This window comes from Peromyscus leucopus, chromosome 2 (assembly GCF_004664715.2).
Source record: "Peromyscus leucopus breed LL Stock chromosome 2, UCI_PerLeu_2.1, whole genome shotgun sequence".
In the NCBI taxonomy this organism is placed as follows: Eukaryota; Metazoa; Chordata; class Mammalia; order Rodentia; family Cricetidae; genus Peromyscus; species Peromyscus leucopus.
The window spans coordinates 20824300-20850090 of record NC_051064.1 but is presented as its reverse complement, the minus strand read 5'-3'; the positions used below and the strand labels follow the sequence as shown (position 1 = coordinate 20850090).

The 25791-nt window shown below is 47.6% G+C and overlaps 1 protein-coding gene across 1 annotated transcript; it reads left to right on the top strand.

Annotated features, from left to right (window-relative positions):
• Nucleotides 1-1562: 1562 nt before the first annotated feature.
• On the top strand, nt 1563-17347 carry LOC114707598 (growth/differentiation factor 6-like). The gene is given in 6 exon segments (XM_028890363.2): nt 1563-2045; nt 16402-16419; nt 16422-16508; nt 16511-16807; nt 16810-17103; nt 17106-17347. Coding segments are annotated over 6 exon segments (1347 nt in total). The 5' UTR covers nt 1563-1636.
• The last annotated feature ends 8444 nt before the right edge of the window (nt 17348-25791 follow it).

Here is a 25791-nt window from a genome sequence, read left to right as displayed (position 1 = left end):
AAGAAGGGGGGAAAAAAGGCAAGGAGCAGAGTGGAGAGCCCACAGAGAAAGAGTCACCTCAGCTCAAACCCGGCAGCTTTCAGCTGGACACAAGGCATCGCACGGGTGGTACCAGAGCCTCTCCTCCCTGGATCCATCCTTGGCTGAATGGCCTTGGAAAAGTCACTTCTCTTTGAGTCTTTTTCTTTCTTTCCTCTTTTTTTAAATCCACGAAAGTGGGATGATTGCAGGAGGGCGTTTAAGGTTGGTGCTTGAGTACCCACCCCACCCCATAGAGGCTCTGGGACAACTCCTGCCTGGAGTGCAGTCTGAGAGAATTCAACCCTTCACCGCCAAGTGTAGCGGCGTCCAGGCTCCGGGAACCCGCGGGGCGGTGGGCGGGGAAGACACTGGGAATCTGGGGACAGATAAAGGAAACTCGTGATGGGGCGAGGCTGGGCTGAAAAGAAACAGATTGGGGTAGAGCTGCGAAGGGAGGGGTCTGGTTGTGGGGAGAGAAAGGGTGGGAAACAGAGAGTTGGGAGGACACCAGAAGAAGAAAAGCAGACCGAGGGGTGGCGGGGGTGTGATGGGGGTGGAGAAGAAACTTGGGAAAGAAGGAAGTCCTGAAGACAATAGGAAAGAGGAAAGGGGAAGTTTGGGTGCAGAAGAGAGAGGCAAGCCCCCAAGGGGCCAGAGAAGCCGGGGATCACAGCAAAGAGAAATGAAGCAGCTGGAGCAAGCGCCAGAGGTTGGGGTCTACGAGAGGAGAGGCTGGGGCCTGCAGGGGAGCGTAGCAGCTCTGAGCACCAGTCCAAACTCTGAAGACTGGTGGCCTTTGCCTGACCTCGAAGGTTGGGGAGAGACGCTGGTCTTTGTGGAAAGCAGCATCCTACCGAGAGAATGGAGCTGTGTGGGGCTGGCCCCCTGCCCTGGCTTCCCCGGCTCAGGGCTGAGCCCTGACGGAGTGCTAACGGCCCGCTAGGAGGGTGACCGGAGGGGAGAAGGTGCCACCACAGCGAGCCAACGCGCAGCCTGCGGCAGAAGCACCAGCTCCAAGCCATCTCTGGCCACCGCCTCTGCGACTTCCCGGGTCCCCGGGCCTCTGACTCCCAGGAAAGTGCGGGCAACCAGCCGGCTTGAACGGTCGGCTGCGCGGCGCTGCGGAGGGTGGGCTTGCCCGCCCTAGCTAGCCTGGCCCTGGTGCTGCGTGCGGGCTCTCGCTCCCCAGCCCGGGCGGGCTCTCGCTCCCCAGCCCGGGGACAGCGGCGCTCCGTTCCCGCTCGCCCCGCCAGTTCTCCCGACTCTGCGGGGCGCTCCCAGCTCTCACCTCGCACGCCTCCCGCGGCGGCGCTGCGCCACGCCGCTACCCCAGCCCACCGTGGGCCCCCCACTCCACACCTCCTGCCCGCACTACTGCCGCCCTCCTCCTCCCCCCCAGCCGCTCTCCCTCCCCTCCCCCCCCCGCGCCTCGTCGAGGGGCGGGAGGGGGCGTGGCAGGGCCGGGGTTTGTGTAGCTGCTACCCGGCTCCCCGCACTCGGAGTCTGCAGAAGGAACGCGGCCCCCGCCGCTGTCCAGCTGCTCTGTGCCTTTCGCGCCCAGCGCCGCCGCCGCTGTCGCCGCCGTCTCTCCGGGAAACTCAGCCACTCGCTCGCCATGGACACTCCTAGGGTCCTGCTCTCGGCGATCTTCCTCATCAGCTTCCTCTGGGATTTGCCGGGTTTCCAACAGGCTTCCATCTCCTCGTCCTCCTCCTCTGAACTGGACTCCACCAAGGACGCGCGGAGCCGCAAAGAAGGGAAGATGCCGAGGACGCCACAGGAGAGTGAGGAGGGCCGGACGCCCCAGGAGCACCAGCCGCGGCAGAGCGAACTCCGGCGGCGGCCGCCTGGACAGTCTCAGGGGCAGGAGCCTCCAGGCAGGGGCCCGCGCGTGGTACCCCACGAGTACATGCTGTCAATCTACAGGACTTACTCCATTGCCGAGAAGCTGGGCATCAATGCCAGCTTTTTCCAGTCTTCCAAGTCAGCTAATACGATCACTAGCTTTGTAGACAGAGGACTGGGTAAGTGGCAAAGAAAGCGCCCGACTCCTCTCCCGCTGGAGCGCCTCAGCCTGAGCGCTGCCCTGGCTCCCGCAGGAGGTTGCTTTTGTGAATTCCCTTCCCATTCTGGACACCTCCCCCTTTTTCTTTTCTCAAGCCCCAAATTCTGAGTGCAGCTGCAGATTTTGCTCCAGCCTGTAGTCCTCCCTACTCTCTTACTTTTCTTCCCTCTTTTTTCTTCTTTGTTTTCTCGTCTTTTGCCGAAAGCATCGTGGTGGTCACTGTTCTGGTAGCTAGAGGAGGAAGTGTAGCGAAAGAGAGGAGGCGGTCAAATAAAGGGAGGAGGTGGAGAACGTTAAGAGAAAGGACTGGGGGACCCTGTGGCCAAAGCTTGTGAGGGATGCTGACCCTAGAGCATCTGTGAGGGCGTTCGCAAGCCTGGAGCCTCCTGTCTCTCAAGGAAAAGCCAGGACATGGTAGTCAGTCCGTCAAGGCAGCGAGTCTAGGATCAGTGACTGGCAGTGCCTTGATCCAGCAGTCCTGTGGGTTCTCCTGGAGCCCTGCGCAAGGGTGTGGGGACATTCTGGTACCGTTCCCCCCCCCCTGATAGTTCTCAAGACACCTGATAGTTCTCAAGTCACAGTCCACAGGATGGGCTCAAACAGGGACCGCTGAAAGTGTGGGGTTCTTAAAGCACTACAGGAGTGTACACATCCACCTCAGACAGACAACGCTCTTCTCTCTGAGCATCTAGGGCACCCAAGCCTCATGCTCCGTGCCAGACAGAATGCACGGTCTGTAGGATTCTGAGCGTGCCCTCTTGCTCTCATCGCTGATGACCAAAGTCTTCCGATTAAACCTCAGATACTGGGGAAAGTTCCACCGGCTCCCAGAGAGGAAAAAAAAATCAGAAAAAGCAGGAAAGGGTGAGAGAAAAGGGAAGGGACGGTGGACAGAGAGGAGGGTACTGAGAAGGTGAGAGGCGCTAAGAGATTTAGGCAGCCAGTTGCTTCCCATACTCCCAGACTTAGCTTCGGTTGTTCCTAAACCTGCAGGTTCAGGATCAGTGAAAGTATCCAGAAGCCCCAAAGTCCCGGGATTGGGCAGAGGGAACTGGTCAGCTACATCTACCCACCTTTATGGCTCTCACATTCTCGAACCTTTGCAGAGTAGGATAATGTCCCCCTCTGCCACCTGCCCCAAGCCTTACTCCGTGTCCAGCCACCGGCCTTCCCTCGAAGCTGCTTCCTTCTCAGCCAAGGTTCTGGCCCCGCCAGGTAACGCAGCTGCAATCCGAGGTCAGCTGGGTTATGAGCTGCTGAAAGGTCTCCACGGCAAATTAACGCCGCCGTATTTTATGATGATTTTAGGAATAATAAAGTCACCTTTCCAAAAACACGTGGCTTCTTCGTATTGCTGCTACTAGGTCTTGGACCTGGGTAGCGCCAGCTCCTTATCGCGTTGCAGCGCGGTTCTCCCCCTGCAACTTCTCTGTTAACTTCCCAGTGCCTCTAATACCATCGCCAAAGCAGAGGCGATAGAAAGTCAGAGAACAGTGCTAAGGGAAGAAATCCCAGAGGCCTAAACTAGCAGGCAATTTGGTACTCTCTTCTTTTCCCGGGAAGTGACAAGTTCCCCTCTCCTTCCCCAGGCAGGCACCCTAAATGGTTCACAATACTCCCTGAGAGTTGGCACGGAACCAAGGGGCACTGTAGGCTCTTCCAAGGTATCTATAGATGACTTTGGAATTTCGGCAAGCATGGAAGGCTGTCTCTGGGGCCCCTAGACCTTCATAGACTCGAGCACTCAACAACCCTTGTTTGCCCTGTGACGTCCATACAACCTAGAGCCCATGCACGGTGCTGGGAACCCCCAGGCTCCTCGAGTACTGGATGGGGTCTGGGGAGTGGAGGAACACTCTTCTCTGGCCATCCACGATTGTGAGGTCAGCAGGATTGTGGATTTAACCTCAGAATGCGTTGGGCATAGGGCTGCCAGAGGTCCCTAGTTCAGAGCACCAAGACCCTGGACCGTAGCTTCAGAGGCTCTGTCTCCTCCTCACCCTCTAAGTTCGAAGGAAAGCTAGGACACTTGGAAGGCTGTGCTGCTTGTGGCAAGTCGCGCGGGTGTAAAGGAGCTGGGGGGGGGGCAGAGAGGGACTGGAGGGGTGCGCGGAGGAGGGGCTAGATTGTTGGCTGCAGCCCCAGCTTGATAAAGGGAAAACCTCACTTTCCCTCTCCCTGATTTTGATTTGATGTGTCACCGGCGGTGACCTCGGGTTGGACCTTCCGGGGCTTGCTTAGCATTGGGCCCCTGATTGGAGTGTTACGACTCAGCGATCTAATTGAGGGTTCATGTCATAACACATCAAACGGTGTCTAGTCTCCCGTGATGGAAGGGACCCACTAACCGCGCATCCCCGGCTTCTGGAGAGGACTTCCGCCCCTCTCGCGCGGGGGTTCTTAACGTGCCAAACTCTTCAGCATCCCCTCCCCCAATCCCTGAGTGGGTAGGCAAAAAAAGAAAAGGGCCAGCCAGGAGAGGAGCCGGTCGTACTAACTTGGCGCCTTGCCTAGGGAAAGTTTAAATCGCCACAGAGTGGTAGGCTGGGATCGGAGGAGCCAGGGTCCCTCTAGGGGATTCACAAGCTCCAAGAGACTCACACAGAATTAGTTAAAGATCTTGCTCACCTGAGAACCTAAGAGTTATACCTGAAGCTGGCATTTGAGATTGGAGGGCAGTAACACACCCCGCGCCAAGTGAGGAAAGAGAGCTGTGACTCCACAGAAACAGCATGGCCTTCACGACTACCCTGAGAGCTGCTCCCTGTTCCTGGAGTCCCGAAGGAGGCCTTACTGCAGGCTTTGAAAATGCCCTGGAAGAGTAAATAACAATAGCCAAGATAGACTGACCTTTTATTGTGGGCCAAGTACTGTACTAAAAGCTATGCCATGAATGAGCTCACTTAATTCTCGGCTACCGTTGCTGCACTGCTTTAGAGGTGAATTAAGGAAGACAGGGAAATTTAGTTGCTCAAGGTCACACAACTGGTGAGAGATGAGATTCTAGACACAATACTAAAGCAGGACACTATACGGACAGGGTAAAGACAAGGGGCTTTCTAAGAACTGTGGTGAGATGCAGAAGGAAAAAAATAAATAAAAGATTTCGTTTTTTGGCTTAACGTTTTTCTGTGGTCCTTAAAGATCCAATTAGTAGTTCTTATGGAACTTTGGATGCAAGGATCTGAATACGTATCATGCCTGGTTTCCTCTTGTGTTTGTTTAGTAGAAGTGTTAACTACTTTATGGATGATCTTTTAACATGCTTTCATGTCGTACTTCAAAAATTATTTTAGAGAAGTAGAGAAGAGAAAGGATGTCTGTGCACTGGTGGGGAGCTGAGAACACAGGATCAGAATGAACCAGGTTAGACATCATGGTATCATAAAGATCAGTAGTTCCGGATTCCTAGACTCCCAGCCCTGGGATATGGTCAAGGCAGACAATTAGAACTTAGGAGGGAAGGTGGAGAAAAGGCAAAAAGAAGAGACAGACAGACACACACACACACACACACACACACACACACACACACACACACACACGGGGGGGGGTGGAGGGAGAGAAGGAGTGAGGGAGGGAGGGAGAGAGAGAGAGAGAGAGAGAGAGAGAGAGAGAGAGAGAGAGAGAGAGAGAGAGAGAGATATCCTGCCTTGCAATTTACTTCTAAGTGCCAAAGTAGAAAAGAAAAAAGAAAAAACTCTCAAGGATTCAAAGAAGAGGGAAAGGCAGAAAAATTGAGTCTGAGAATACTTCTGTGGGCCAGGTTTCCCAGAGCCTTTGAATTAAGAACAGGGTCTAGTGTTGTGCTGCTGTTACAAGCCCGTTTACAGAAACAAGACTGCAAAGAACAGATAACACCACACAGGAGAGGGAAGTATCTTTAGGGGCTGGGTAGCCTTATAGGTGAGTCCAGGCGAGTCTGCTTCTGGTTGCTTACTAGTTTGTCTGGTTATCTTCAGTTCAAAGATTACAAGGAGGCAGCGGAGTGCTAGGCACAGACCTCGGAGAGGGGGGCATTCTAGAGCTGCGGAGATTCCTGCTATTGAAGTTTGCCGCCGCCGCCGCCGCCGCTTCCCTGTTTCCCTCCCGTTGATGCAGAGCGGTGGGTTTCTGCGTGGAGTCATCAGCGCGGCGGCGCTAACACTTTTGCCTGGACCCTGTTGTCGTTGGCAAACGGAAAATGAAATATAAGCAGGGAAGTATTTTAATGGGGATGGAGGGAATTCGCAACTGTTAATTATTTGGTGACCTTGTATTCGATTTGTTTGAGTCCCTTATAAAAACACTAATTCATACCAGACGGCCAAGTGAGGAAGCTGGGCAGAAGGTTCCAATCTAGGCTTTATTTCCCCGGAAAGAGAGAACAGCCTTGGAAAGGGCTTGCTAAGCGTGCAAGTGTGTGTTTGAGGGGTGCCAGCAGAGGACTGGGCACAGGCTGGATTTGTGGTTCAGGCTGAAGGATCTTCCCTAGCTGGGTTAACCAGAGATCCTGGGGAAAGTCCCGGGGGAAGACAAGGAAGTTTTAGGCTCCAAAGTTTGTCTTACTCTTCCAGTTGTAATGATTCAGGTACATTTAAGGCCACAAGCCAGCCTATAGGCTTGTAGCTCAAAGCTCAACTCTGTTTATGTCTCCATGTGCTTAAAGTCCACCAAAAGGGAAAAGCAAGATGCTAAAAAGACTAGAATCTTGTGGGGCCAGAGTGCAGGTTGCAGGAGGATTCTCAGCCAGAAAGGCTTATCTGAGGACATCAAAGGTTATCCCCCTCTCTGGAGGCTGGAGGCTTTGGGGCTTTTGCCCAGGGTGCAGTGGCTGGTGGGGGAGGGGGAGGGAAACGTGCTCACACACCTCCTTCATCTCTGCACATTAAAAAAAAATTACCGAGCCATGGACCCTATAGGTTTTTGCATTGTCCCTTTCCTAAGTGAATTAGAACCCCAAAACCATCCTTTCTGACCAGAGCACCTGCCCCTGGATCCTCTGGGAACTGAGAACGCTGGTCTTGCATCAAAAGGAACTTGAGTGTAAACTGTTTCCCCTACCAGGAGTTTTGGGGTGCTAGCACTCCTCATCCATAGACAGATGCCTTCTAGGGGCTGTGTGGTTTCTTTGGGGTGGGGGCAATGATAGAAGTATGGCAGAAACAGGAAGTTTTGCTTCCTGACAGACTGCCGCTTGCATCAACTGACCTTGAGCAATCCAACCATAACTCCTGGGTGCTTTCAAGTACAATAAAAGGTATTAGTTCAAAACCCCTTCGCTATTGAATAACCTGGCACCAACTACTATTTTGTGGGATCAGAGACAAGAATGGTGTGAAGTCTTTTGGGTATGGAAAGCAGGAGTGAAGACCCGTTGCAGAAATCCTTTGACACACCCAGTCTAAACCCTGTATGTTTTTGAAGTTCAGTTTGGGTTAAATGCTGTCTTCTGACTACTGGAATTAAATAGGTTCCAGTTGCTCTAATGGGTCCTAGGGTCACATTCTATTTTCAGGTACACCCATTGGTACTGCTCAGAGTGGAGAGTAGGTCCACTTTCCGGTAAGGGGCTACAGGAGCTTAAAGGACAACTGGATGCTGTTTGGTGGAGGGAAGCTCTGGGCTGTGCAGTTAGAGCCTGGCGTCTGCTTCTGGGCAAGGCTTAAGGATCAGAGTGGGCAGTACAAGTACAGAGAAAGGCTGGTCTGTGGCAACAGTTGGTGCCCACTGAGAATGAGGAGAAAGGCAGAAGGCAGGAACAGGGCAGGAAGAAGTGGTGTTCATGTTTTGCCTCTAAGGGAGATGAGTGGTCCAGCTGCTGCCCACTTCCCAGTATACCTGAGCTTGGAAGCTCCTGGGGAGGAAGCCTGAAACAAGCAAACAACAAACAAACAAAGAAACAAAAACGGACTGTGGCCTGCAGCTGACACTAGGATTCTCATTTTGTTACAAATTTGAAAGTTGGAGCAAGATTAGCAACTTGAGTAATCTCTTCTTCAGAGACAGCACCTTGCCCAGCACATCAGAGAATGTTAAGGAGGCTTCTCCAAAGCATCAGGCTTAGGTACTGGGAATGCAAAGGTCTGCCCACCATCCTGTGTCCCTTAGAACTTGGGCCTTCACCTACAGTTACAGGGTCAGTTGGGAAGAGAAACTGCATAAAACATCCACTTATTTTCTCTTTTTGAGCCTAAGCCCACAGTCCTAGGACCTGGGTGGAGTTTCAGATTCTACTAGGAATGCAAGACCATGACCTCTTACCAGGAGATGTGTTACTTTCACTGGGTTTTTGTACATCACTCCCTCACAGGCAGGAAAAGCCTGCTCCACCAAATCAACTCAGCCCTGTTCCTCAGGAAAGAGGTGCACCTTGGGTCTCTGTGGCACTGGCTGTTCCTACAGTTTACAAAAGAGGGGTGGGAGCTGGGAGAGCTGGCTGGAAACCCATTTGGTTTTGATCTGCTGTATGTGGTTAAATTAAGATTTGAGCTGCTGTGGCTGGGAGCCCAGGGTAAGATACTGGTGAAAAGACAAAAGCCAGGGCAAGTGTCCTTGACTTTGGTCAGTCAAGTCTGTGACCAGAAGAGATTTTAAACAACTTAGCTCCAAAGTATATGTTTCATCTGTCGAGACAAAACCAGGCTTCTGTTGGCTGTGCTGAGTACTCAGAAGAGAGCTGGTTTTTGCATTCCTAGCTGCCCAGAAATTAGCAGGATTGAGTTTGGAGTTACTACATTTTAAGCTGGGCTGAGGATCAGTGGCTCAGTTTCAGTCCAGTGAGAGAAGGCTCCCCTCCTGAGCTTCACTGCTTCCTATTGAAACAGATCTTGGTACCGGCATTGGGAGTTCTCTGCAGGATCCAGGCAGGTGACCAGATCATTAACCAAGGAGCCTACCAGACCTAGGTTTATGTGAGAAGAAAAGCATAGATCCACCATACAAAATCAGAGAATTTGTGAATGGTTCCCAGAGCGTTCTGGAGGTTAGAAGGGACAAAAAAGCTGAAACACAGGGCAAATTGTCAGTGAAGGCATCAAGGAGGTGAACAGACTGAAGAGATGGGCCAGTTAGAGTGAGAGCAGTACCTCCTCCCGACAGAGCCGACCAGGTGGTCTTACTATTGACAGACGCTGCATACCACCATGAGTGCTGCAACCCAGGAGTCCATTTCTATGCCTCCTTCCCTCAACATGGGAGTAGTTTTGTGTGTTTGTTTATTTTTAGGTACACATAGGGAGTGTCCTTATGTCCTACCTGTGACTGGTTCTGCAGACAGATTACACCCTACAAAATGTGCCAGAGAGAGGAAAGTGCAGGCTCCTCAGGGCTGCATTTGCCCAGCCAGGTAGTTATGGACTAATGCACAGCCTAACACTGCCTTGCTGCCTGTTAAAAGAATGGTTCAGTCTTTAATGAGGTTGGAATGGAGGGCACTGGTCATTGGGTGCTGAGGAAGAGAAGGTGGCGTAAGTGACGTGAAAAGGTAGAGAATGGTCAGTATAGTGCATTCTAAGGCTGCTGTCACAGAAACCTTGTCTTTAGAACTCAGATGGCAGGGGGAAGACATTGCTCTTGTTGCCCAACAATGTTTCTCCTCTACTCCTAGAAATCTTGTGGAAAGAGCTGGACCATTCTTCAAGGAGGCTGAGAAGATGATAAATACATCTCTTCCTATCCAAATGTAGGCCACTGTAGTAAGGTTGGCTGCAAGTTTCCATGTGCCATGTGATGCCCTAGGTGTCTTGACTCTGAGCTTGCCAATGATCCTGCCAGATCTATAGGTGATTCTCCCACTTTGTAGCTGAGGCTTATGAGGCTGGTAAGTCATGTGACCAAAACACTAAGTCACAGATAAGGATTGAAATAAACTGCCTTTCAGACTCTAAATGGTCACACATTGTATAACATCCTCAGAAGTTTCTCACATCTTGTATTTGTCCCTTCCATGGCCCTATGAGCTGCCATCATTATGTCCACTTTGTAGAAGAGAAACAAGATTTGTTTGTATATTGTCTTCCGAAAGTCATGGTGTTGGTGATCTCTCAGCTATACTGCTTAGGAGATGGATGGCTCTTGGAGAACAGTGTTTCCCCTCCTTCCTGGTATGAGCAGTGAGGAAGAGCTGGAATCCTCTCAGGGTTTTCCCTGTGCACAGAGATCAGGGTTGTGTTCAAGGTGGTGACACAGGTACAGGGGCTGAGTTGCCAGCTTGGCCATCCACTGTCAAGCTCCCTGGGGTTTGATTTGTAACAATACTTTTCTAAGAGGTGAATTTAGAAAGTCACTTTATTATTATTTTACTGTACAGAATAACGGGCTTGCTGTGACATCTTTATATATGTACTACTGCACTTTCCTCAGCTCCTTCCTTGTCCTGTATTTCCAACTCGCCTGTCCCTTCCATACATGCAGTCCTCTTTCCGTCTCATGCCTCAGATACATCTTTATAAATTCCAGAAATGGAGAAAACATGGAATATTTATCTTATTCTCCTGGCATTACTTCTCCTGCTTATCGCTTTTTCCTCACAGGTGGTTTTTTAAAATACATTTTTAAAATTTTTAGTTGACATAATATTTACATATATTTATGGGGTACAATGTGAAATCTTAACTTACACACACACACACACACAACACACACACACACACACACACACACACCACAATGTGTAACCATCAGCTCACAGATGGCTATGAAGATTTACATAAGCTGAGGATTGAGATTGTGCCCAGCACATAGTAAGTACTACATTAGTGTCTGCTATGACAACCATTGTTGTTCTGGGTGGTCTACAATAGTTCTGGGGTCAAGTGAGAACATGCACAAGATCTGTGTCAGTTTGCTCCCAACACACTTTCTTTTTCTTCTTTTTTCTTCCTTCCTTCCTTCCTTCCTCCCTCCCTCCTCCCTCCCTCCTCCTCTCTCCTCTCTCTCTCTCTCTTCTTTCTTTTTTGGTATGAGTGCTCTGTCTGCATGTATGCCTGCAGCCAGAAGAGGGTATCAGATCCTGTTATAGATGGTTGTGACCTACCATATGGTTGCTGGAAATGAATTTAGGACCTCTGGAAGAGCAGCAGTGCTCTTAACCTCTGAGATATCTCTCCAGCCCCCAAGACATTTTCTTAGTGAGAATGTTTAGCAAAGGGCCAGAGTTTGCAAGGATGAGATCTCAGCTGCCAAGGAGGCAGCTGTGTCATAGGGGCACAGTAACTAGGCCAAGCATAGAATTGTCCACAGGCCTTCACACACCATAGGGAGGGACTTCCTGAGTACAGCCTGATACTTCAGGTTGGTGCTGAATCTCAGACCCTCAGAAGTGACTCCGGACACATCTGTGAAGTCTGAGCTTGGACAATTTTCCATTTAATAAAGAAAAGGGTGACCCATCCTGGGGAAACTGAAGCCCAGTCAAGTGTTGATCACATTGAGGCCTCAAAATGAATGGTGCAGGCTTCCTCCCTCTCTTCCACTGCACAAATAAGGCCCATGTAGAGGGGTGTGTCCTAAGAGCTGGGGGTTTCTCTTGGAACTAGCATGATCCATTGCCAGTTGCATGATGTTAAGCTAAGTCTTGGCGTTCTGAAGTTTGTTCCCTGTAACTGAATAGAACAGTGGAGTAGAACTTGAATGCTTGATGAAGGGGCCTGAGAGATGACATCAAATTTATGAGTTCCATGAGTGTCCAGTTAGCACCCAAAACTACTTCCAGTCTACAATAAGCTGGAAGCCAGGAAAGAGGCTTAGTCTCAAGAGTACTGAGTGTTCTTTGCAAAGATGGATTATTGATTATCTGTTCACCCCAAGACCTAATCCTACTTAGGGTGTGTGAGTGGAAAGGTCACATAATCTGAGCTTTCTGAGCTGTAGACTAACTACAGGTTTATGCCTCTGCAAGACACAGGAGACATGGCCAGGCCATGGAGGAGGTTGCTGGAGTCTGACCAGCATCCCATTCAGAGTCTCAGTTAATTTATAGAATGAGAAACCAATCAATGTGTGAAGGGCCTGTTGGACCTTTGAGAATCACACATACACTCTTGGTTCTGGTCACTGGAAAAAGCAAATCCAATTTGAATCTTCAAGAGGGACCTAAGCTGTATAAGATTCTAGTGATGTCTTGGGAAAACACAGTTCTGGTCCTTCCTCTCTGCAAGTTTTTAGAAATCCTATGCAAGCTGGCTGGGAGGCAACCCTTAGGGAGAATTAACTTGAGGGTACCAAGGAATATGCTGCCTTGTATACTAAGCTCATGACCCCAACTTTTCCTCTCCATTTTAGCATTTGCCTCTAGAGTCCTTCATTCATTTTTGTGGCTACTTTAGCCTTGGGCTCTTGCCTTTCTAAGGAAGTTCCCTTCCTATAATTGCTCCCCATCCTTCTTTTTAAATTATAAGCCCTGTACTAGGAGCTATTGATGATGTAATCATAGTACTACCAGGGGAAGGTAGGAGCATGGAGAATTCCACTCCAGCCTACATAGACTGGACTACATAGGATACCTTTTCACAAAACAGTTAGACAAACAAACAAAACCCCAAACACCCCACATGGGAAGCGTCAGTATGAGGTTTGCCTGTATTATTGAATTATTGTATTATTGCCAATTTGCTACATGTGAAGGATTTTCTTCAGTTACATCTGACTCCTCTTCTTCCTCCTCTTTTTCTACTCATGTTCCAGGGAAAAATGAAAAAGAAATCTTTGCAGTTGTATCTTGAAAAATTTGTGAGTCCAATACTCAAGAACACGGAGTTAACTGAAGTGGGAGCTGAGCTGTTACTGATTAGTTTTGATGAAATGGAAGTGTCTTGTGGTGAATTATTGACCATTTTCCAATTTAGAGACTAAAGCAGAGAACTCATTTTTAGGAGAGAAAGTGCCATAGATTTAGAAACCATAGTGCACATTTATACATGGAATGGAATTATATGATGACATCACCTGTATTTATATACGATTTACTAGGGGATGAGGAGTGTGCAAGGCAGTGCAAAGGACAAGATTCCTGGCCACAGGTGACTCATGCAGCTTGGCCAGGCTTCGGGTTGCCAGGTGAGCTGGTAGAGGGTTTGCAGAGTAACTGTGCATGGTGGTCTCTGCATTCCAGACCCTTGGTATGCCTCTTCTTGACTATGTCTTTTGCTGGCATAGGGCTCCAAAGCAGGTTCAAACATGTGGGAATGTGGACTGGAGGGCATCTGTAGAGAGCAGCTACCTTCTTGAGTCCTCTGCTCAGGAGTCAGAGAGAGGCTCTGGAGACTTGTTGAGAAGGCACGTGGATGAAATTATCAGAAGAATATGAGAGTGGTTATATGAACTAGAAGGATTCTAGAGAGAGATGGCATGGCCTAGTGGCACTGCCTTGGATCCCGACAGTTGGGTGCTTTGCTGTCTCTACTGCAGTGATTCTTCTCCCCAAACAATGGGAAATCAAATCCCTACCTATATCAGTGGTTCTCAGAGTGAGTCCCTGAGCCATCATCAGAATCAGCATCATCTGAATGTTTCTAGAAAGGCAGCCCCAAGCCTCTGAAGCCTGAGATGATGTTTGTCTCTAACAAGTTCCAATGAAATATTCATAATGCTAGGTTATTTTTTTTTGTATTTGGTGTGTGTGTGTGTGTGTGTGTGTGTGTGTGTGTGTGTGTGTGTGTTATTAACAATCACTGACCTAGACTGAGCTCCAGGTTCCTGGACCCAGAATTCTGGTCCTTACCCAGATGGTCCAGGCAGCTTCTTTCCCAGCATTCTCAAGAGAGGCTCATACCTCTCATGTGTGTGTTTGCCTGGGATGTGTGACTTGTGAACTTGGGTGACTGTAAGTGCCCAGGTAGGACCCTTCAATCATGAGGTAAACTAATACAGGAAGAAAGGGGAACAGATAGAGACAGAAGGCCATATTTGCAGTCTTTCTTGGGTCTTAGAATTGTTTTTGTAGGATAGTTTTGTAAGGGAGGTCACCAGACAACTCAAGGTTGAAGCATCTTCAGATCTTCAGGTCTCTACAGATGCCCATCTCAGCTTGACTCAGCTGTACAGACTAACCATTTATTAGCTTACTCTTAAAAACAAAAAAAATAAGGGGAGCAAAAGAAGGATGCTCTCTCCATATTGCAGGAGAGGTAAAGAAATGAATTCTTTGTAACTGCCCATGTTCTCTAGACAGCAACCAGGTATATCAAACTATGACAACAGAGATGGAAACCATTTCCCAAGGGAGGCCAGGATTTATTCCCAACAAACTCTATGAATGCGGTTTTGTCTGTACCCCTACCTTTAGCCCCTAACCACTCCTGGTTGCTTCCAGAATTCCATATTTGGCCCTAGTGCTGAGGCAATGGGACTCATGCTAAACACTCAAGCTTGGGAACTAAGTAGATTTAAACGTTGCCCCTGACTTCATCACTTATTTTAGATAATTAATTCCCCAGGTCTTGATTTTCCCACCATAGAAATGGGAACAGTACTTACCTACCCCATCACATTATGCATAGGAAGCAAGGTTAGGACGGTATCAGCCCTCACAACACTGCAGCGTGTGTCTGCAGTGTGTCTTCCCCTTCACAGCCTGGACGAGGACAGGGGCAGGAAAGTGAAGCCTAGGATGACAAATACAAAGATCTGGGCCATGGCTAAGCACCCTTGTCAGACACAGCTTTCTACGAGGAAGAGCAAGTGTGTTAACTCCCCACTGGTTGTTTGAAGGTCTTGGCTTCCATAAATCAACTTCCTGAGGCAGCTTTCCCCTTTCCACCCTCTCTAACCCTCACAACTCTTTCTCAGGTGGAGGCCTGTGCCGCAGAGGCAGCGGGCCAGCAGTTAGCCCAGAGTGCTGGCTGGGTGTGGCTGAGGTTCCAGAGCCAGCATCCTTGGGTTATATGTCCCCAGGCTCCATCTGGACAGGCAGTGAGGGCTGGACTGGACCGGGTCATACTTTTTCTATTGAAATTGATGCAAACTTTAACTAGCTTCTGGAGAGAGCAGAGGCTTTGGGGATTCTTGTAATGCTGGGTTGTAACATTCTGTGGAAGGCGGCCCAGGAGAATCTGCTTAGCTTTCCGCCTTGCACATTGAAGTGATGTTGGCTGCGTGCACAAATGTGTCAGAAAAGGAGTCTAATTTTCCCTTCCTCCTAAAGAATTTGCCTTGGAATTTAAAGTCTGCCAGTCTGTGTGTGTCACAAATATCTTTTTCTCACTTGTAACCGAGAGAATGAATCTTTGGGATTCATTGCAAAAACAGAGCATCAGATTGGATGGTGGGGCAAGGGGTGGGGCCATGCCACGCCTGTGACTAGGTATCCCTGTCTGAGGGTTTCTCTTTCCAGGAATGCCTGTTTCCCTTGTGCTGAAGATCTCAGTGGGCGTTAAGTCCCGCGGGCTAGTTTGTTCATCGCTTCGTCTCCACTTCTGAAAGCTGTATCACTCTTTCATCTGTTGGAAGGAGGGAGGAAGACTGGAAAAGAGAGGAGTGGCACAGCAACCCTTCATTCAGTCTGCATCATGCTGGGCCCACAATGTCCCCACAACCCTGTGTGGAGGGTAGCAACCCGACCTCGGACTAGTGGGTTTATAGAAAGCTGTACCTATAAATCACGTTTGGCGTCTAAAGGAAAGAGGGGTTCACAGTAAGCACACAAAGGGCTTCATGCTCAGGTCTGTTCTTAGATACCTAATCAATTAGATAAGCAGACTCTGTCACTTTAAAGGCAAATTGAAAATCACTGTTCTACAAGTTTCTCACCTATTGACCTGCATATACACTAGGTCACCCATGGCCTGGGTCTGGGGTAAGCAAGGTCTTGCTATTGTCTTTGCTTCTATGGACTGGTGAAAGGGTGTCTGGGTGGTTGGGGAAGAAAGACCGCGTCACAAATATAGATGGGAAAATTGTAGATAATAAGCCAAGGTCCCGAGACAGTGGCCCAGGGAGGCTGCTTTGGATCAGGGTGGTTTGGGATGGCCACTTGGAAGAGGTTACATCTGAGGCAGTAATGATGAGATCCCGTGGACAGAAGTGCTGGGGAAGCGCAGCCCAGGCTTGCGACCACAAGGGCATATTAGTGGTTACACACCCGTTGAGGGGGAGCCCAGGGACAGGAGTACAGACTTCTGTCCCAGGCAGCAGCTGAGCTGAAGAAGGGGTCCTGTCTGGTGGGGTTCCTCCCCACGCAGTGTATGGTCCAGGCGGTGAGCCTGGGGTGGTTGGGCGGCCGAACTGGACTCCCTGGCTGCCTGCCCCTCCTTCCCACTTCCTTTGGGGACTGCTGAAGAGCACCGGGCTGATCTCTCGGTAAGTGAAACTGACTGTAATTATTTTTTATCTCGCAGACGATCTCTCGCACACTCCTCTCGGAGACAGAAGTATTTGTTTGATGTGTCCACACTCTCAGACAAAGAAGAGCTGGTGGGCGCAGAGCTGAGGCTTTATCGCCAGGCATCCCAGCACCCTGGGGGTCACCGGCCCGACCGCTGCACGTGCAGCTCTTCCCCTGTCTGTCCACACTGCTGCTGGACGCCAGGACCCTGGATCTTCAGGGGCCAACCCAGGCCGGCTGGGAAGTCTTCGACGTGTGGCAGGGCCTGCGCCCTCAGCCGTGGAAGCAGCTGTGCTTGGAGTTGCGGGCAGCCTGGGGAGAGCTGGACGCCGGGGACACCGAGGCACGAGCAAGGGGTTCCCAGCAGCCACCGCCCCTGGACCTGCGGAGTCTGGGCTTCGGCCGGAGGGTGCGGCCGCCCAAGAGCGCGCCCTGCTCGTCGTGTTCACCAGATCCCAGCGCAAGAACCTGTTCGCGGAGATGCGCGAGCAGCTGGGCTCTGCGGAGGCTGCGGGAGCCGAGGGGTCATGGCCAGCGCCGTCGGGCGCCCCAGACGCCGGGCCTTGGCTGCCCTCGCCCGGCCGCCGGCGGCGACGCACCGCCTTCGCCAGCCGCCACGGCAAGCGACACGGCAAGAAGTCCAGGCTGCGCTGCAGCAGAAAGCCCCTGCACGTGAATTTCAAGGAGTTAGGCTGGGACGACTGGATTATCGCTCCCTAGAGTATGAGGCCTATCACTGCGAGGGCGTGTGCGACTTCCCGCTGCGTTCGCACCTGGAGCCCACCAACCACGCCATCATCCAGACGCTGATGAACTCCATGGACCCGGGTTCCACCCCGCCCAGCTGCTGCGTTCCTACCAAATTGACTCCCATCAGCATCCTGTACATCGACGCGGGCAATAATGTGGTCTACAAGCAGTACGAGGACATGGTGGTGGAGTCCTGCGGCTGCAGGTAGCGGTGCCGCCCGCTGCTGGGCCAGGGACCATGGAAGGAGGCCTGTCTGCGGATGCGGAGAGGCGGAGCAGGAGCTGGCCTGGAAAAGGCCACAAGTGGGGACAGCGTGAAAGTAGGCGCAGTGGACAAGGAGGCAGCCTCAGCCTCCCAGAACCTTCCACTCGCCAACCCAGAAGCAGCTAAGGGTTGCCTGGCCAGCCTGGAAAGACTAGACAAGGATTCTTTCTTTTCTTTTCTTTATTATTGTGGCTTTGGGTTTTGTGTCTCCTTGGTTTTGATAGGAGATGGAAGGAGGAAAGATGCGTATCTGTTCACAAGTGTTTTGTGGGCTGGGGAGGCGGAAGGAAACGCGAGAGAAAGAGCCATCACTTTGTTCACATCTCAGAATGGTTGCTTTTTCCTAAGTAGGGTCTTTGGGCCTTTTCCAGTCACATCATAGCTGACACCCTTGGCTTCTGCACAGGAAGTATTAGGGGAGTTGGCTAAAGAAATATGGGAGTCGGGAGGGGTCTTGCCCTTAGAGAAGCTTGAGAGACGGGGGCCCAAGCTGCCTCCTTCTCTCTTTTGTGCACTCCCATGAATTTATCGGCTCTGTGCTGGCCTCAAGCAGGACAGGGAACTGGAGTTGCCACCGCTGTGGACTCAGGTCTCCGGATGCCTTGACGGTTGCTGGTGGGGAAAGGAGTTGGTATGGATGGAATGACAGGAATTAGTCCCTGTGGAACCCCGTGAAGGATAATGAGAAACCGCAAGGCCTAGCTCTGACCGGGTGACAGGGAGGTGCAGGACCCAAGGCTGCAAGTAGCCCACCCCAAAGATCGTTGTCATTCATGTCTGTTTCTCATTGATTTCTTTAAACAGAATTTGTCAAAAATTCCAGCACCTCCTTCTAAGGCAAAGACTTTTTTTTTTTTTTTTTTTTTTTTTTTTTTTTTTTTTTTTTTTTTTTTTTTTTTAATGGCGAGGGTGGGAACTCTATAATTAAGGTAAGAAGGAAAGAGGAGGCGGGAAGGACCTAAAAAGTGGAAGCGCTCTTCAGGAGGGGAGATGGTAGCCCGCAGGAGGATGGAGATAAAGGGCCAGGCCCCAAGCAGGGAAAGGATGAAAGGGCCAGGAGCCTCTGCCTCTGAAGTTTCTAAAAAATTAAGACCCTCCCCTCTTTCTGACATTCCTGAGAGATTACCAGCCAGCAATAGCCCAGGGCTCCCCTAGAGAAATGTTTTAAATTGTAATTACCAGTTAGGTGGTTTTTTTTTTTTTTTTTTTTTTTTGTTTTTTTTTTTTTTTTTTTTTTTTTTTAAGGTAGTAATGAGATACTGTGAAGAGTCAAGTGTTACATTGAGCTTGGGGTGGAAATTGGGGTACGGGCAGCAAAGAAACCAGAAGGAGCAGAAGAAAGCACACAGGGAAAAACCTGTTCCCAGGTGGTCAAGACCTCATCCTTCCCCAGTCTGGACCAGGATTCTTTTCAAACATTACCCATGCAGAGGCCCTTTGAGAAGTAAGCTTCCTCAGCCTTGTTGTGGAATAGTTTAAACCGAGAAAGGTGTGTTCATGTTTGCAGAATGTTTTGGGGTGCCCTGACTGGTTTGTTCTCTCCCTGTCTAAATCTGTTGCTTGTCTGGTTCAGAGATCTACAGACTGTCGAGGAAAGGGTGGAAATGCTAATGCATGGTAATATAAAATGGTAAGCGAGAAAAGACAAGACTTGTCCAGGAGAAATAACTTAAATGCACATTTGCTTTGGATGCACTGTTGTTCTGTTGAGGCTGTATATATTTGTTTATTTAAGATGACTGAAAGTGCAAAGAGAAAACATGCAATCATCTTAATGTACAAAACGTTATATGCACTCAAATGTTATAATTTCTAATATTTTTAAAGTTTATATTTGAGTTGTACAAAGTTAAGCATTAATCAGATATTTCATTCTTTCATAATGTTATCGTTTTCTTAAATATTATTACAAAAATTTAAGTCTGTCTAATGGGGAGTTTTTGAAACTGTCTACCTCACTATAGTACAAATTTTTGACAACACTAAAGGTATGAGAGGTCGATTGATATTCAAAACATTATATGGTATATTTTCTTGGATAATATAGAATCTGGTTAATACCATTTTATTAAACTCATTTTCCCCTTAATAATTCAGCCTGGTTTATGTGGATCTATAGAAATCATTTTCTAAAGGAATTATTGCCCACAGTGTTTTGTTCCAGTGCCAGACTATTTGAAGATACTATTATTTTAAAGGCCACTATCATGAGCATTGTTTTTCTTCAACACTGTTCAATAACTGTTGAAAAGATTTTTTTCATTCACAAAATTAAAGCCAAATCCCAGACCACTGTTAACACTGTTGATAACCCTGTGTCCCATTACACGGTCTCCAGAATCGAACCCAGGACTTCCTACAGGCTAAGCATGTGCTCTACAGCCAGCTGCATTTCTGGGCCCTGCTCAGCTCCTTTAATTACTGATTATTGCTCACTTCTATGATTTATCACAGGCACTACATACAATGTGTTTTTTTCTTTGTTTGCTATACATTGGGGAACTCTTGTATAAGTTCAAGTCTGAGAATTCACCATATGTCAGACACAGGGCTGTTGAACCCTTGTTAACCCAAACCACTCAGAAACCCTACCAAGTAGGTATCACTGTAAACTCTTTATAGAAGAGTAATTGAGGTGCAGAGAATTTAAGAAGCCTGCCTTGACCATCCAGTCAAGCCAGGGCTGTTAAACTCAGTCTTCTGGACTACAGAACCCAAGGAGTACTTGTCTACTGGTTCCATATGCTTGTGTGAGAATGTGTAGTTACCACAGTATTAAAGGATCGCCAGCTAGTGGATGGAGCAGAACCTGCCACAAGGACCAGCAGCAATGCTTGCCGTCTTGCAGCATGTCAGACCAACTGGTTTGTACAGCTCAGACAAAGGCCACTGGAGAATGATGAAGAGGTCACACAGCTCAGAGTTGCTGGCTTCGGACTGTCCAGAAGGAGGGGCTGTTGAGGTCACTGCTGGGCTTTGTCACTTTCTAGCCTTTGCCACTGCCCTGGTTGTGATCTTTGTGAGTTCTCTTTGTCACAATAATGATCAATTCACAAGTAGAATGTTTTGGAAGACTGGTTATGTATAAGAAGGCTGTCCACACGTTTCCCCACAGAATCAATGCCCATGCAGGTTGTTTTCCAATGAGCTGAGAATTCTTTGCCTTTTTACCGCTCTGTCTATCAAAATACCTCGTTCCCCTGGCTTCCTAATTCCAGCCTTGCTGTGCACACCTCTCCATTTCCCCCCTGCACAAATTGGTTTCCATTTCTCCCTCTATCAGAACGTTCCTGCCTTAACTTAGGAGAAACACAATCTGATTGGATTATCTGAAGATGTACGTGTATCTTAGTCCTTAATGTTAGAGATACTTGCATTTTGAGAAAAATCTTACTTCATTTGATTTCCTCTGAGTAATAATAATAACAAAATAGTAAATTCTATGCAGCACACTAGAAGCTTCAGTGTGTAAGCCAGTTAGTCATTGATGACACATGGATGAATGGAGATGTTTGTCACGGGGGAATTTTTGTGTAATGAAAAGATGAATTATGAACATTTTATTTTATCCTTGTCATTGGGAAAAGGTCTCATTATGTAGCCCAGGCTGGTCCTGAATTAGTGGTCTTCCTTCCCTAGCCTCATAAAGGCTATGATGACAGCAAATGTCCCTGTGGCTTCCTGATCAACATGTTTCACATTAGTTTCCAATGTATAAAAGCAAAATACTCAACAGTGACTTTTTTCTTTAAAAAGTGGCTTTTTTGGTCCTTGTTTTGTTCATGGCTATATTCCTAGCATTCAGTGTTACATTTGACATCTAACAGACACTTAGTAAATACACTAAATGTTCTAATACTAAATACACTAAATATGTTCACAAATTCTGTTCTGTTTACAAATCTACTTGTCACATTCAAGGGAATGTGTGATTAATGTCTCTTCAACATAAGTTGAATGAGTCAATCTTCCTTCCATTCCAGAGGATGGAGAGATGGCTCAGTGTTTAAGAGCATGTACTGCTCTTCCAGAGGACCTGAGTTCAAATTCTCACATCCATATCATGTGGCTCACAATCTCTTGTGACTCCAGCTCTACGTAATGCAATGCCCTCTTATGTCCTCCAGGAATATCTGTACTCACATAGAGATACACACAATTTTGAAAAAAAATCTTAAAAACTAATTCTAGTTTTAAATTTAGCTAACGAATGCCCTTTAAATCTTGTAGAATGCTTTTTTTTTTTTTTAAAATCACATAATCCAATTTTATTTTAAAATCCTTCAACTTTTTCTAACAGGAGAATAAACAAAACCTTCTTATATACTCAAACTTTTCATGTAAAACTAATACAGTCAGTTTCTAAGGATGGTGTTTTATAAGTTACAGCAAGTGTTCCAGTTCTGCCTGTATCTTCAGACTGGACACCAGAAGCCCAATTACTCAATTACTCATTTAGAGTCATGAGAGAGGAAACTCTTTATGTACTTTGAGAACTCTATTTCTTATACACACATGGTACTTTAAAAATGTTTTAAGTACCAAATATACACAGATTGTCCCATTAATTTAAAAAACCATTTTTGAATTTAGTGTGAAAGTATTGCTATTTAGATCTCACTTACCTAATTTTTTAAACTACAATTTGAAATTTCTTCGAATTAAAAGCATTAACCAGCTAGACATGGGGCCCATGCCTGTGACTCCATCACTCTGGAGGCTGAGGAAGAGGGAGGAAGAGCTCAGGCCAGGGGTTGGAGAGGCGGCTCAGCGGACCAGGACTTGCTGTGTAAGTGTGAGGACCCAAATTCAACCCTAAGCACGTACCGTGTGTAAACCAGCCTACAATTGCACTGTGGAGGCTGGGAGGTCGAGTCGGCTGTAGGAGGATTGCAGGGCTTTGCTGTCCAGGCAGCTCAGTCAGAGAAACATGGAGCTACAGGTTCAGTGACAGGCACTGTCTCAAGGGAGTAAGGCAGAGAGTGACAGGGCAGGCGGATATCCTCTTCTGGCCTCTGTATGGTCAGCAAATGGATTTACTCATATACTATGTGCATATGTAACACACACACACACACACACACACACACACACACACACACACACACACGGAGTTCAAGACCTTGTAAACAAGCAAATGCAGACTCTGCCCAACTAGTCCACTACTAAAGAATTAAAATAGCACAAGAAAGCCCAGTTCAGCAGCAGTGGTTGCAAACCTGCCTTGGATTAGGTCAACAAAAGAAGTGACTTTTCCCTCTAATCAACAAATCAAGTCTCCTCTAAAAGTCACTAGATGAACAAGAACCCCCAAACTCCTGTCTTTCAGGGGTTCCTCCCCAAGGTTCCAGATAGACGGTTTAACTTTTATTCCTGTTTTGAGTAACATTCCACATTCAGTATCAAGAGAAGAGCTAATTTTCCTCACTGATTAATTGACGATTACACGTCTCAGATTCGTCTAGGGTTCTTCCAGGTGGCTTTACTGTACTGAATTAGACAGTTCTTATGCAGTTCTACATATCTCTTCTAACTTATTACCAAACTTTCTTAATCAGAATTCCATTTTCCCCTCTCCTCCTCTGAAGAACTACAAAGCTCACAGATATTAAAATGGAAACCACTCGCTCGCTTTCTGTTCACTTCCTGCCTAGTTCTATGGTCTCCATTCTAAAGCTGTAATCATGAAAACATGGTCCTGTACTTGAGGAGTTCAGCAGCTATTTTGTGAGTTACCACTGTGTGGCAGGCACTGTTCAAGGCTCTGGGAAATGTCCCTGTAGAAGACAAGATCAAGAAATGCAAATCTAAAGCTGAACTTCCAACATTTCTCAGGCTCCTAGAAGCCATCCGCTCTACCGCCTTCTGGTTGTTACAGCTTATTCTTTCCAACTCACAACTCCTCAAAGTTCAATCTGGTTCCTGCTTTATTTCTTTCTTCGAAAGTTCACTGCAGATGATAGGCCAAGTTCACTGGAGAAAATGGCACTTGGGGCTGCGGAGTCTCCAATCCTGTTCCTTGGAATCACTCAGATAACCCTGATTATCGACACAGTGAAATATTCAGTTGTCTGTGTTGGGATAGTCTCAAAATCCTAGAGGTCCAGGATCAACGGTGGAATATCTTTATCTTCAGGTTTGCGCCCACAGAATGGGAGAAGTGGAGAGAACTACAGAGAACATTTGTTCTGAGACACACTACCATCTCTCCTTCACTAGTTCCTAATGCTCATTGGATGCCAAGACGTGCAGAGCAAGGTTGAAGGAGATTCGGAGCTGTTCAGGGTTGATGGTTCAGCTCATGCTTTGCTTTCCTCACTTTGAAATTTCTGTTCAGAGGGAGCAGACTTTATTCTCATAAGAACTTTTGGTTTAGGCTTGCACAAAACTGTGTGTTCACTTCAGGTTTTCTCTTTTACTAGAAACCTACTGCTGGGGTTTGTTGGTGCCCAGTTCCTAGGTACCTGGAACCCTGCCATTCCAGTGAACAGAATGATTTTTCCAACAAATGGTTAACAGTCTTACAGGAAGCAATGCTCTGTTTTTGTAAGTTTATTTATACTGGTTACACAGTGACCTTCAGCTAGCCTGCTGTTAGTTGGGGTTGGGGTTGGGGTTGTTAGTTGGCAATGAGAATGACTCAGGCTGAGCAAGGGCCTGTCCAGTGGTTAGAGACCCCTGTGGTGTTTGCTCTGAGCAGCTCTGGCTCTTAGCACCCTCTAGATGACCTTAAAGTTTGAATTTGGGTGTGTGTCCTGAAGCCTTAGCTACTAACTTTTTTTTTTTTTCACATTTAAAAGCTCTCCATTGTTTGTGACCTTTTGGTCTAAGGGGAAATAACGCCTGATCAGCAGCAGAGTCCTTCCTCAGGTCAGACTTTACATGCACAGTAACCACATGTATTATCTCCCCAAAGATATGAAACAGATCAAAGTGTTTCTCCCAAAAAAGCATGTAAGAAAGGTATAGAAAAATCTCTATCTAGAAAATCTACATAGCAAATCTAGCTCAGCCTTTATAGGCACCGCACTGGGAAGTGAGAGTGAGGGATGGAGCATGAGGTGGGAGTAGAGAGGAGGGAAGGGGGAGGAGAGCCTTTAAGGACCTGACACTAGATCAAATGGGTTCTTTTAGAGTTGTGTCATTTAGGACTATCAGCAGAGATGTTGACATACTGTGCAATCACGCACGAGTGTTCACATACACACACACACACACACACACACACTCATGGATTTCAAAAAAATTCACGATGACCCAGTATATAGATAATATTAAGCAATTATTAATTATATGATGATTACAATTATAAATAATCACCATGTAGATGTCTGTGGAGGCAAGAAGCAAACATTGGAGTTATAGGCAGTTCTGAGCTGCCTGATGTAGTTCTGGGAACCCACTGTGGTCCTCTGAGAGAGCAGCATCCGTTCTTAACAGCTGAGCCATTTCTCCAGACCTAACGTATGTTTTTGACTGGTGATGCAGTAATATTAAAACGTTCATTTTAAAGCATCATTCATTCATTACATAGTTGTGTATATCTTTTGTTCATTTACCACTTGGCAGGTTTGGTGCTCAGCACTATGAATGAATATAGATTTAAATAAGAATGTCTCTGAAAGAAAGTTGTTGGAATAATTGCCCAATGCCATTAGCAATGTTATTGACCCCAAACAGCATGCTGAAGAGAAGGAGGCAGGTTTCCCTTGTACAAAAGGACATGGCATTTCCCCAAGTTTTACTGGTCCATTTATTCTCATTATTTAATTTCCCATCGATAAGACAAGTTGCCAAGCTAAGTAATAATGTGTGATCATAAAATTATTTTTTCCATGTAAAATAGTGATGCCCTTTGAGAACTGGTTTGTGATATATACATCATATTAACCCTGCAAAGCAAACTCACTTAGACTTATATGTTTTAATAAACTGTCTTAAAAGTTTGGGCATGGCCATAGCAATCAGTCATACTACATTATGTTGGAACAGTGAACTCTGGAAATAGATTCTCATATAAGCCAAAGCAGAACACTCATATTAGGACCAAAATAGAAGAAAAAAACAGGTACAGCTCATGGGATCAAGTTCTTCTGTTTAAAACTGAAACCCTACAAACAACAGCAACTTAAACAATATTCTTTATTCCTCTCATAAAAACCAAGAGCACAGCCTGGACTTCACCATTTCCTTGTGGCTGTGGTGATTTCTTAGTCGCCAGGGTATGTCATCATTTAAATTGCATGGTTCCATCTTCAAGTTTGCCACATGGTCCAAAATAGCAGCTGGAGTTCTGGTCACCTCATCTGCGGTGGAGGGAGCAAGAAAGAAAGAGGAAAGACAAGAAGAGGACACGTCCCCAGCCCAGCAGGGTCGGCAGCCTTTAAG